Source organism: Prionailurus viverrinus, chromosome C2, assembly GCF_022837055.1.
Source record: "Prionailurus viverrinus isolate Anna chromosome C2, UM_Priviv_1.0, whole genome shotgun sequence".
Taxonomy (NCBI): Eukaryota; Metazoa; Chordata; class Mammalia; order Carnivora; family Felidae; genus Prionailurus; species Prionailurus viverrinus.
Window position 1 is genome coordinate 119,833,078 of NC_062569.1, and position 12,653 is coordinate 119,845,730.

General features: G+C 34.8%; 1 protein-coding gene across 1 annotated transcript in view; it reads right to left on the minus strand.

Annotated features, from left to right (window-relative positions):
• CHMP2B (charged multivesicular body protein 2B) overlaps positions 1-12,653 on the minus strand; it is a 29,731-nt gene that overhangs the window by 812 nt on the left and 16,266 nt on the right. Inside the window, exons 3-4 of the mRNA XM_047876370.1 lie at positions 8,552-8,746; positions 4,577-4,679 (exon numbers count right to left, since the gene is read on the minus strand). Coding sequence (XP_047732326.1) covers positions 4,577-4,679; positions 8,552-8,746 — 298 coding nt within the window. The remainder of the gene's footprint in view (positions 1-4,576; positions 4,680-8,551; positions 8,747-12,653) is intronic.

Consider the following 12,653-nt stretch of genomic DNA (forward strand, 5'->3'; position numbering starts at 1 on the left):
TTACTTTCAAACCGATTTCAAGTTAGATTTACAGTTTTAGAAGGTGGTCCAACTATGTGCACACATTTGTATATTACACAAGGGCAAACTTAACCAACAAACTACAGAAGTCCTTTTTAAATGTTCGTGAATTTCACTTATACATTTTTGAGTTACTAAATCTGGAGTAATTTTCGTTGCAACACAAATTTTCCTATAATAAAACAAGTCTACCCTGATTTTTTTAAATGTGTATTTAATAACAACTATATGAAATTCACAGCTAAAGGCTTAAAGTGTTTTTGTTTTTGTTTTTTTTAAGTTTGAGGAAAAGTTATGGAGGGGCAGAAAGAGAGGGGGAGAGAGAATTCCAAGCAGGCTCCATGCTGTCAGCAAAGAGCCCGAAATAGGGCTTGATGTCACAAACCATGAAATCATGACCTGAGCTGAAACCAAGAGTCAGATGATCAACCGAATTAGCCACCCAGGTACCCCTAAAGTTTTAAAATATGATTCCACAAATTGTATTCATTGAGCTAGTAGCTGTTAAATCTGACCATGGAAGAATATTTAGGAATCAAGTATCTTATAAATATTTGGGAGACAATTTGCTCTGTTTATACCTATAATTATTTTTCAACTTAAATTTATATTCAACATGTAGGTAGAATATTCTAACAAAATCTAAGGTTTGATATACTATTTATGGAAAGCCTTCTGTACAGAAGGTATCATGTTAGGATTATGCCTTGTTTATTATCCCTGAATCAAAGGGCCTAGCATGTAGTACAAATACAATTAATGGATAGACAGAGAAAAATGAAGACCTTAAGTAGTGTACACTTAGAAAAGAAAAAATCAGATTGTGGTAACTAAGATAAAATGATTATAAAAAGGGAAGAGATTACATCCAACTGGGAGGAAGTAACATGTGAGGTGGTCCTTGAAGACTGCAAAGCATTTGATCAAACAGGTGGAAAAGGATGAGCAAAGACTTGGTGGAAGACAATAGGGATATATTCAAGGAAGATTAAGTACTTCTGTTGTGTGCATGAGTGGAAAATGCTTAGGAGGGAAAGAATTAAAGCAGATGGACCATAATCATTCTCCTGATCACTGGGGGATGCCCCCAAAGGAAAAAAGACAGGTAACAAAGTCTATCTCCTTGTAAGTACGCTGCTAATTGTACTCCTGGTAAACAGACTAATATTTGCCAGTAAGAGTGTCCTTGTCTATGGAATGTTGTTAGCAGAATGTCCTTGGTTTAGGACTGCTATAGTAAACAAACCTACAATGTAGGAGTTTATATGCGATGACTTCCTAGGAAATATCAGCTAAGACAGATAACCATCTGAGGGATAAATTTAAGATGTTTCATAACCTAAATGTTTCCTTCAACATGAGATGATATGCAAACCTCATTAGCCACATCATCTATTATTCTGGGTCAAAGAGCTTATGTCTGATATGGGAAAAAAAGATCTGGGGAATAATTTGAGATGTCCCAGCCCTCTCCCTGTTTCACATGTGCATCTTAATTGCTTGTATCCTTGACAATATTAATAAAGCTCTCTGGTTGGTATGAGCATGATTTGACAATTTGATTTTTTGTGTTAGCTCAAAAAGTAAATTTGGAAAAGGTTATATTAAATTTAAGGACAAAAAATGAAATATCATCTCTGAAGAAATAAAGCAAATGTCAAGACTTCAATTAGAGTCTCAATTCTTCCATTTAGTACCTATTCAACTTGTGGAGACCGTCCTTTTACCTCTGCTCACTGGCAAAATAAAGGGGCATGACTTGAAAATTGTTTTTGATTTACATCTGAGAATTTTATTTTGATGTCAGCAAGAAGCAACTAAAGGAATCTCACTGGCATGCTCAGAGATAAGTTTCTGGAAAAATAATTTAGCAGCCCTAATAATCCAATGCTAGTGAAGTAATGATGGAGGTGGGGAATCCAGGTCAAAGTCTGTAAGTGCCTCAAGAAGTAGTGCAGAAAAAAAATGAAAGAAGGGAATAGATGAGAAAGAACAGAAAGGTATAATCCGGGATTAAAAAGAATGCTTTCAGAAAAACTGTAACCATTTATAAATATATGTATACATACATATATATAAAATATGGTTATGTAATATATACATATGTGTGTATGTGTGTATATGTGTGTGTGTGTATATATATATATACATAAATATATATATATATATATATGTATACATATATATATATATACAGACTTCTCAAAGAACCTGTTTCCAAAATACAGACTTCTCAAAGAACCTGTTTCCAAAACTTGAATGTGAACAAGATCTGGAGCAGCAGTGCACAACATAAATATCAATTGGAAAAAGATCTATCAATTTAAACCTTGAATCCTTGACTTTATCTTTAAATGAAACACTGTTAATGTAATTTAGTAGGTTATAGAAGAAATGAGTAATCACCAACAATTACTATTCTTTCAGACTCATTTGCCAAGTACTAAAACATAAATGAAAACTATGATAGATAAGAGTTGTAAGTATGAGCTTATTGATTCTCTTCATTATAGCTTAATGGAAAAGTTAATTCCTCTAAGATCTCACACCTGTGCCATCACTGGAAGCCACATAAACATGATACTGCAATCATTATATAAATGACAATTCTCACAGTCATTAAAAATTCACTAATGATTCAAAAAAGTCATATTTTTAAAGATTCATTATCTCCTAAAAGGAAAATAGATATTCTGAAATTGAATACTTGAACAGTTGTGAGTTTAGTAATTTAATCTGGTAATTTAATCTGACACTATTTTATACACTACATGCCATTAAATTAAAATGCTAGTAACTATGCAGAACTAATCTGGCATAGCTGTACATAATTGTAAAACAATTAGGAAATACCTTTGCAAAATAATGATATCAGTTTGACATATCATTTCAGGTAATTATTCAATGTTGACCAGATGCTGTAACTGGCAAAATAAAGATTGGTATTGTCTTTCTGAGAAGAATTTGGTAGTATAAACCAAAAGCCTTATAAACGTTAATACTCTGAGATTCAGAAAAGTAGACAAAAATAATATAGAAACATTTATCAAAGGATTATCAAATACAAATTTTAAAACAGTCTTATTGACCAATGTAAGAATGGTTCAATAAATTAAGATGGATATTATTTAATATTGATGTTATGCAGTATTTTTTTTTTAGTGTTTATTTTTGAGAGATACAGAGACACAGAGGGAGACAGAATCTGAAGCAGGCTCCAGGCTCTGAGCTGTCAGCACAGAGCCTGACACGGGGCTCGAACTCACAAGCTGTGAGATCATGACCTGGGCCGAAGTTGGACACTCAACCCATTGAGGCACCCAGGGGGTCCAATGTTATGCAGTATTAACACCATTTAAAAAAAAAGACTTCAGGGGCGCCTGGGTGGCGCAGTCGGTTGAGCGTCCGACTTCAGCCAGGTCACGATCTCGCGGTCCGTGAGTTCGAGCCCCGCGTCAGGCTCTGGGCTGATGGCTCGGAGCCTGGAGCCTGTTTCCGATTCTGTGTCTCCCTCTCTCTCTGCCCCTCCCCCGTTCATGCTCTGTCTCTCTCTGTCCCAAAAATAAATAAACGTTGAAAAAAAAAATTTTTTTAAATAAAAAAAAGACTTCAGAGAAGACTTAAGGTCATAAGTACATGCATATGTCATACTAGTATGTTTTTTAAAAGCAGAATAAGGTTCAAAATTACACATATAATAGGATTAACTACTATAAGATATGGAAAAATATAGGAAAGGAACATACCATATTAACAGTAACTATATCTGTGAGATGTGATAATAGATTTTTCATAAATTTCATTCCTTTGTATTCCCTATATTTCTACTACAACATGCAATTAGCTTATAGTCAAAAAGAAGAAAACTAAGTATTAAGTAACTCTGGGAAGGAAAAGAAAAAAATAACAGAAGAGCTCCATTATCTCTACCTCCAATAAAAACACACATCTTCTACAGTATGAAAGAATCAACACAACTCTGAAACTATCAAATTCATATCAGGAAGAGTTATTTTATTCACAAGTTGGTTTTGCTGCACTAATCAATAAAGTAAAACTGCTGTGGCCAATATGGCATAGAAATATGGCATATCATATTTTATATTTTTCCTTCCACTAAAGTTGGATAGAATTTTGAGCCTTATACATTGCCAATTTAAAAATGCATTAGGAGTGCCTGGGTGGCTTAGTCGGTTAAGCGTCCAACTTCAGCTCAGGTCATGATCTCACAGTTTGTGAGTCTGAGCTAAGTTTGAGCCCCCCAAGCCCCCATCAAGCTTTGTGCTGACAGCTCAGAGCCTGGAGCCTGCTTCAGATTCTGTGTTTTACTCTTTTGCTCCTCCCCTGCTCTCTCTCAAAAGCAAACATTTAAAAATTTTTTTAATTAAATAAAAATTATTAGAGTTACAATACAGACATCTATTCAGAAGGGTGCTGTATCATTTTTTTCAACATTTGTCCTTTTATGGATTAGAATATAAGGTTGCTAGTAAATAAACTTGGCTAACTCAAAGATGAAAAAACTGCAAATTTCATTGTAAGTTATTAAACTTACTCATTTCTTCAGTCATTTCCATTTTCATGTTCTCCTTCTGGAAGTTCTGCATTGTTTGTAACGTCTTTTGTGGATCCATCTTCTTGTTAACTGCTTGCATTGTCTTTAAATATATGAAAAGATTCGTGTTGGCTACATAATTGGAAAAATTTTACTATGAAATAAGTTCAAAGGGAACACATCAAATTAGATAGTGTTTCTAAAAATATACATTCTGTCATCATCAAATATAAGAGTATCAAGTATTCTAGAAAAAAATGAAATATTTGGATACCATCTGCTTAACTGTTGTATAATAAAGACCAGGTGAAAAACTCATATGAACAGTAGGCTAAATAAATAAATAAATAAAGTAATTAAAAAACATTGTCAGCAACAACAAAAAATCCAATGCTATTCAAATGGGAAAACTACATTTGCCTATTATGTGCCAAGCAGTTAATGTCTAAATTGAAAATAATTGTAATTTAAATTTTAAAAATTTGTCACTTAGCTTTTGATGTCTAAATGAAAAAGGATACACAGCATGAATACTTAAACCGTTAACATATTTTAAATCACAGTTTGGAGAAATGAACAGAACGAGTTTTGCAAGAAAATGTGAAAAGAATTCTTACATTTTATATTCACAAGTTATTTCATTAAAAGAGATTAATGCTATCTAGTATGGGCAAATATTTATACATATTATATACAAAATTTACATATGTATTACACAGTTAGTTCAGTATTGAAAGATACTATACAATATAAAACACATCAGTTTCAAAGATACCAAGCAGTCTTTTCTCAATCTGTATGTAATGCTGCAGCCAAAGTAACTAGTAACACTGGATTTCCCCCATCCCCCTCCAGCGCATACCTCTCAAGTGGCTTCCCATTGTTCTTAGTAGTAAAAGCCAAATTCTAGAATTCTCTGAGACCAAACACCACCGAACTCTGCTGAACAAGCTAGTCTTATTTTGTACCGCTGCCCTCTAGCCACACTGATATCACTTGTTATAAATGAAATTCTCTATTTATTGATGTAAATTATATTACTTGCAACTTAATAATACTAACAACAATGATGATGATGATGATAAAGCAGTAAATGCCTATATAGCCTTAACTATGTGCCAGGCCCTGTACCTAAAGCATAATTATTTATATATAACATTTAAAGTTAAAAGACATTTAGACCTAACAAATGTTTATGTACTAGGCACCACCATTTTCCCTACACTATAAATGGAGAATGAAGGCACAGAAAGGCAAATTCACTTGCCACAAGTCCTAAAGCTACTAAATAGAAGTGAGATTTGAACTCAAATAATCTGGTTCAAAATGTATGCTCCTAATCACTACACTGAACCACCTCTTCGAGTGAGCTGTTTTGGGAACAGACTGTCCATTTTAAGCCCCTGCCTGGTTTTGCTGTCTACTTCATCCCCATCATTTGTTATAGTTCCTACTCTAGGGTCTAAACAAGTATTTGCAGAATTAAGACATTTCTAAGATAATTAAGTGAAAATTCCAGTTCAGCCATCTCTGCATGACAGGACCATATTCAGTACCTTCTCCTAACCTACTACCTGTGAAAGAAAAAACTGCAATGTAGATGGTTTTCCCCTTATTACTGAAAGGTTACCCAGCTCAACTGTGTGATCATCACATATGATCTTTTCCCAAATTAGATGTTTAGTCCTGTCCACTTGTGAAAACAAAAAAGGAAAACAAAAGTTTTTGGTCTTAACTGTGTATTTTTTACTGTAAAATGACAAAGATCCATCAAGAGTAAATTAACAGAACAAACTTACATTGAAATTTCCTCCATTTTTTTTAAGAACATAATGTGTCACTATACTTACTGCACCTGAGAAAGGCAAATTCTATTTTCGTGTGCTCTGTAATCTAAAAACAATTATAGTTGCTCCTCATTATTTCTGGATTCCATATGTGTGGATATGCCTACTCACTAAATTTATTTGTAACTGCAGACCAATACTCACAGTGCTTTTCTGTTCTTTGTGGACACACAGGGAATGGCAAAAAAATTGAGTTATCCAACATGGTTGTTTCCAGCTGAGGTCAAACAAGGTGACCTCTGCTTTCTTGTCTCAACTCTCATACTGTACAGAAGTGTCCTTATTGTGGTCTATTTAGTGCCACATTTTTGTAACTTTTGTTGATGACTTTGCCATTTAAAATGGCCCCAACCATAGTACTAAAGTGTTGTGTAGTGCTCCTAAGTGTAGGAAGCTATAATGTGTTTGTGGAAAAATACATATTAGCTCTGATTAGGCATGAATTCAATGTTAATGAATCAATAATACTTATTAAATATGGAGTCCTTCAACAGAAACACACATTAAACAATGTTAGCGTATAAGCTGGTTGACAAAAATGTTGTCACCAAAGGCTCACAGGAACCTAACCTTGTATTTCCCTAGGAGCAATGATTCGATATTCACTAACTCAGTGTTCCCAACTACAGAACATTAACTACTTCAAGTAACAAGAATCCACTGTACATACCATTTTTCTAATATGAACCTCATACTTGCTCTTCCTCTGTGGCTTTCTTTTCTTTTGGTCTCCATATTCAAATACTCCTCCTTCCTTATATTTAACAACTAGTGATATTTTTCACACCTAGGTCTTCTAAAAGTCTTTCAGATCACTCAATTCAAAGATCTGAACAGTTCACTGAAATTTAGCACACACTGATGTATAGTGGGTAGTTTCCCATTAGAAATAGTTTAACCTCCCTGCTCCTTACTCCCACCCCATCCTCAACTGAACAATAAAATCTGTGAGAGCAGCGCCTTTGTCTTAAAAGTCTTCTTAGGGGCGCCTGGGTGGCGTAGTCAGTTAAACGTCCGACTTCAGCCAGGTCACGATCTCACGGTCCGTGAGTTCGAGCCCCGCGTCAGGCTCTGGGCTGATGGCTCAGAGCCTGGAGCCTGTTTCCGATTCTGTGTCTCCCTCTCTCTCTGCCCCTCCCCCATTCATGCTCTGTCTCTCTCTGTCCCAAAAATAAAATAAAAACGTTGGAAAAAAAAAAAAATTTAAAAGTCTTCTTATTCTTCACAGTACTTCATACACATCAAGGGGCTCATTATTTATTAAAAAATCAAAAAGCTCAAAGTCCCTTAAACTCCATAGTGAAAACATTTATTTTTTTATACAAAGGGTGTAAGTTAAACATAATTTTCTGACAAAATTAACTGGTAAATCCTTATGACAGAAATCACATGTCCTTCTGACATATACATGAAAATGGATCAAGAGGAAATTACTACTCAGAAGTAATCAAAACTTACAACTTAATGAAATAACAAGACCAAAAATCTTCTGACAATTTAAGGGAAAAAGCAAATAATACTTTAAGTCGATTTAAAAAATTTAGAAGCTAAATGTGACCCTGGGACAATCAACATGTCCTAACAAAGAAATTTTATAGTAAAACAAATCAGTAAAGAATCTATGTACATATTATATACAATATTGTACATATGTACAATATTATACATATTATATACAATATCTAATATAATATTGTTAGTTAACTATATTTCAATGAAAAAAATCTAGAAGTATTTATTTAGATTATCTAGTCTTATAACTTCTTTTACTAAATATTACACAGATTCTGTACCCCATATACATCAGGAGGTACTTTTAAATCTGATTTGAGGGGCGCCTGGGTGGCGCAGTCGGTTAAGCGTCCGACTTCAGCCAGGTCACGATCTCACGGTCCGTGAGTTCGAGCCCTGCATCATGCTCTGGGCTGATGGCTCAGAGCCTGGAGCCTGTTTCCGATTCTGTGTCTCCCTCTCTCTCTGGCCCTCCCCCGTTCATGCTCTGTCTCTCTCTGTCCCAAAAATAAACGTTGAAAAATAAATAAATAAATAAGTAAATCTGATTTGAATACTGACATTTAAATATCTTAGATAAAATTATAAATGTATGGATATAAAGGTCCCCACTTACTTTTGCTGTAGTAGACATTGCTCCTGCCATCTTCATCTGGGAATTCATCACTTTTGTTTGTGTGGACATAGAAGTGACTTTAGAACTTACAGCAAAAGTTCTTGTTTTCTGTTTCCGTAGATGTACAAGCTGTTTCGCTAAAACTCTGCAAGCTTCTTTATTACCAATCTTAGCCATTTTCTTAATTTCTAATTCCTAAGAAAGGAAATAAAAACAGGGGGAAAAAATCATTGATAGGTCGTTCCCAATGATTTATTTCAGAAGAAAAATCAAACACACATCATATACCCTTTTCTCCCTGATCACGAAGACAGGAAGAGGCGGTCATAAGGTCAGAGAAAAAGAGTAATTGGAGAGGGCAATTTCTTCCATATGTTTACATGGGAAAGACAGAACTAGTACCTTCATCCACAAATACAAAGCAAGTCTACAAAATAGTATTCACAAAAAGCCCCAGAAGAAAAGGAAAAAGCTCAACCCAAAAGTCAGTAGGATAAAGAAAAACAAAAAACAAAAAACAAAAAACAAAGAGTTGGTGGGACAGAGAAAAAAGCACAAGGGTAGATTTAAGGCTAATTATATAGACAATTACATTAAGTAAGAAGGTTCATCCAACACTTTAATAAAAGGCAAGTTGTCATTTTAGATAAGAATATAAACCCACATATATGCTATATCAAGAAACCAACTTTAATTACAAAAAACAAAACTAAGTAAAAGGATAGGAAATATACTCTATAATTATTTATTAAATTCTGAAAATCTGGAATGGCTACATTAATATCAGATTCAAAAAAACTTGAGAAAGGAGTATCATAGGAAATAAAAAGGGGCATTTCATAATGATAAAGATATATTTCATAATATAAAGATACTAAAACAATCCTATATGTGCATGCATCTAAGAACAGTGCTTCAACCTTGAAGCACAGGGGCACCTGCGTGGCTTAGTCGGTTAAGTGTCCAACTTCAGCTCAGGTCATGATCTCACAGTTCATGAGTGAGTTCAAGCCCCGCATCGGGCCCTGTGCTGACAGCTCAGAGCCTGGAGCCTGCTTCGGATTCTGTGTCTCCCTCTCTTTCTGCCTCCCCCCTGCTCACGCTCTGTCTCTCTCTCTCTCTCTCAAAAATAAATAAACATTAAGAAAAAATATGTGAAGCACAACTGAAAGAACTGAAAAGAGAAACAAATACACAATTAGTATGAGGAATATCAACAACTTCTCTCTTAAGTACACTGCTATAATTGTTAGAACATGTGAACAGAGACTATGTAATGCTATAGATTTACAAGAACACTATCACCAACTTGACCTAAACAACATTTTTATTTTTAAAATAACAACAGCAGAACACTCTTTTTACAAGTGTACACTAAAGAAAAATCACCAAAATATACCACATTTTGTATCAGAAAACAAGGCTCAATAAATTTACAAGGACTGAAATCATACAAAGTGTGTTCTCTAACCACATGAAATAAAACTGGAAATCTGGAAAACTGGAAGGAATATCATAAATAAGCAGAAATTAAACAACATGGTTCTAAATAAGTCATGGGTTGGAAAGATCTCAGGAGAAATAAGATAATATTTTGAACTTGGAACAAAAAGGAAAATGCAACATATCAAAATGTGTGGGCTATAGTTAAAACAGTTCTTAGAGGGAACTTTATAGCATTAAAGCTTATATTAGAAAAAAATGAATATCTCATAAGCTTCAAAATAGAGAAAGTAAAAAAAAAGTAAAACACTAAGTAAACAAGGAAAAATACAAACAATAAAAGAAATCTAGATAATAGGAAAGAAAAACAATATAGAAAATTAATGAAATCAAAAGCCATTTTTTATAAGAGATTGGCATTGATAGACCATTAGCCAGATAGATGAGGGGAAAAAGTGATACAAAGAGAGCATAAAAATTACAAAGATGAGGAATGCAAAGGGGGGGCATCACTTCATATCCTAAAGATGTTAAAGGATAATATGGGAACATTATGAATAATAGGTCATTACATTTTAACATTTAGTAAACATGGATCTTGACAGATGCTAACTACCAAAGCTCATTTAAAAAGACAGATTATTGGGGCACCTGGGTGGCTCAGTCGGTTGAGCGTCCGACTTCGGCTCAGGTCATGATCTCACGGTTTGTGAGTTCGAGCCCCACGTCGGGCTCTGTGCTGACAGCTAGGAGCCTGGAGCCTGCTTCAGATTCTGTGTCTCCTCTCTCTGCCCCTCTCCCACTTGTGCTCTGTCTCTCTCTGTCTCTCAAAAATAAATGTAAAAAAAACAAATTAAAATAAAATAAAATAAAAAGATTATCTGATGATCCATTCTATAGCTGTTTTTTCTAAAAACTGAACTGGTAGTTTAAGAACCTATCCACAAAGACAGCTTTACTGATGAATCTTCTCAAATATTTAAGGAAGAAATACACATTCTTCCAGTAAAGAAATAAGAGAAACCAACTCATGCTTTAAAGTCAGCATCACTCAGACGTCAAAACCAAATAAAGACACTGCATGAAAAGATAACTACAAATCAGTATCTTTCACAAACACAGATACAAATATTCTTTACTTTTTCTTTGTGAGAGACAGAGGGGTAACACATACAGGAGGGGCAGAAGAGGGGTAGGAGAGAGAGAATCTCAAGCAGGTTCCATATGCAACACAGGTTTGATACCACAACCATGATATCACGACCTGAGTCAAAATGAAGAGTTGGACACTTAACTGACTGAGTCACCCAGCACCCCTAGATGCAAATACAGTAAAACCTTGGACTGCGAGTGCTCTGCAAGACAAGCAAACATTTCTAATAATTTTTAACTTGATAAACAAGCGATGTCTTGCAATACGAGTAGTATGTGATGCTGAACATCACATGATCACAACTGAGCCAATGGTTCTTCTCTCTCTCTCTCTCCATATCACTGTGGAATTGTGAGTGATCGTCTCCCATGCTCAGATGCTCGATCTTAGACCGAGATGTTTGGCAGAAATTGGTGATTTTTCAGAATGTTGGAAGGTGCCCACAACTGGCACTAGTGTATTTTTTTGTCACTTCAAAGCACCAATGGATGGTTTTTTGCTTTTCCAAACAAGAGTAAGCTTAGGAATGTTCTGCTTCATTCCAAGTCAGGCTGCCTTCATACAGAGACCCTTTCCCCTGCTGCCTTATTGTCAGTTACATTAAATACAGTATATGACAAAAGTTTATAAATACTGTACTGTAGTCAACATCTGTGTGAGTGTACCCCACACAGGAAAAGGTTGAAAAGAAAGGCGGTAAGATGAAGGAGGTGATTATGGTGAAAGTTAAGGAAATTATCGAGAAGTACAAACAAGGTATGCAAGTGGCTGAAACAGCAAGATTTTATAAGAAGTCTATGTCTGCATCTTGTCTGCAGTGAAGGAGGAGGAAAAGGCAGAGGAATCCCTCACTTCAAATGAGATTAGGGAGATGTGTAAAATGTGAGATATAGCGCAAAATTTTGCAGAAAAGCACCACCCGAATAAGGCTGTGGCAGTGCAAACAACAAATCTGTTTAACGACAGTGCAATGTCACACTTAACGTGAAATCCTCAAAAGGAAGCAAAAGCAAGTATCATTGGATAGGTTCTTTGTAAAGCTGCATGAAAAGAAAAAGATTCTATTGAGCCAATAGATAGTATTGATTGTTAGTGACAGTGAAAGTTGTCCTACACAATAACCCTCCTCTCTCTGGTCTCTCACATACCAGCCACAAAGGTTTTCAAAGGTAAGTGCAGGCTAATTTGCTTATTTTCCTTTATATTTTGTATTTTCCTTATTATTTTGTATTGTATTACAATATTGTAATCATTTTTATATTAATATTTTGGGGTTGTAGAACAAATCGTGTGAGTTTCCATTATTTCTTATGAGGCAATTTGCTTTGATATACAAGTGCTTTGGATTACAAGCATGTTTCTGGAATGAACTGTGCTCGCAAACCAAGGTTTTACTGTATTCTTAACAAATTTCAGCTTACTGAAAATAGTATCTCAAAAAAACACGTCATTACCAATGTAACTTATCCCAGGAGCAAAAGCCTGATTTTAACTTTAATAAATCAA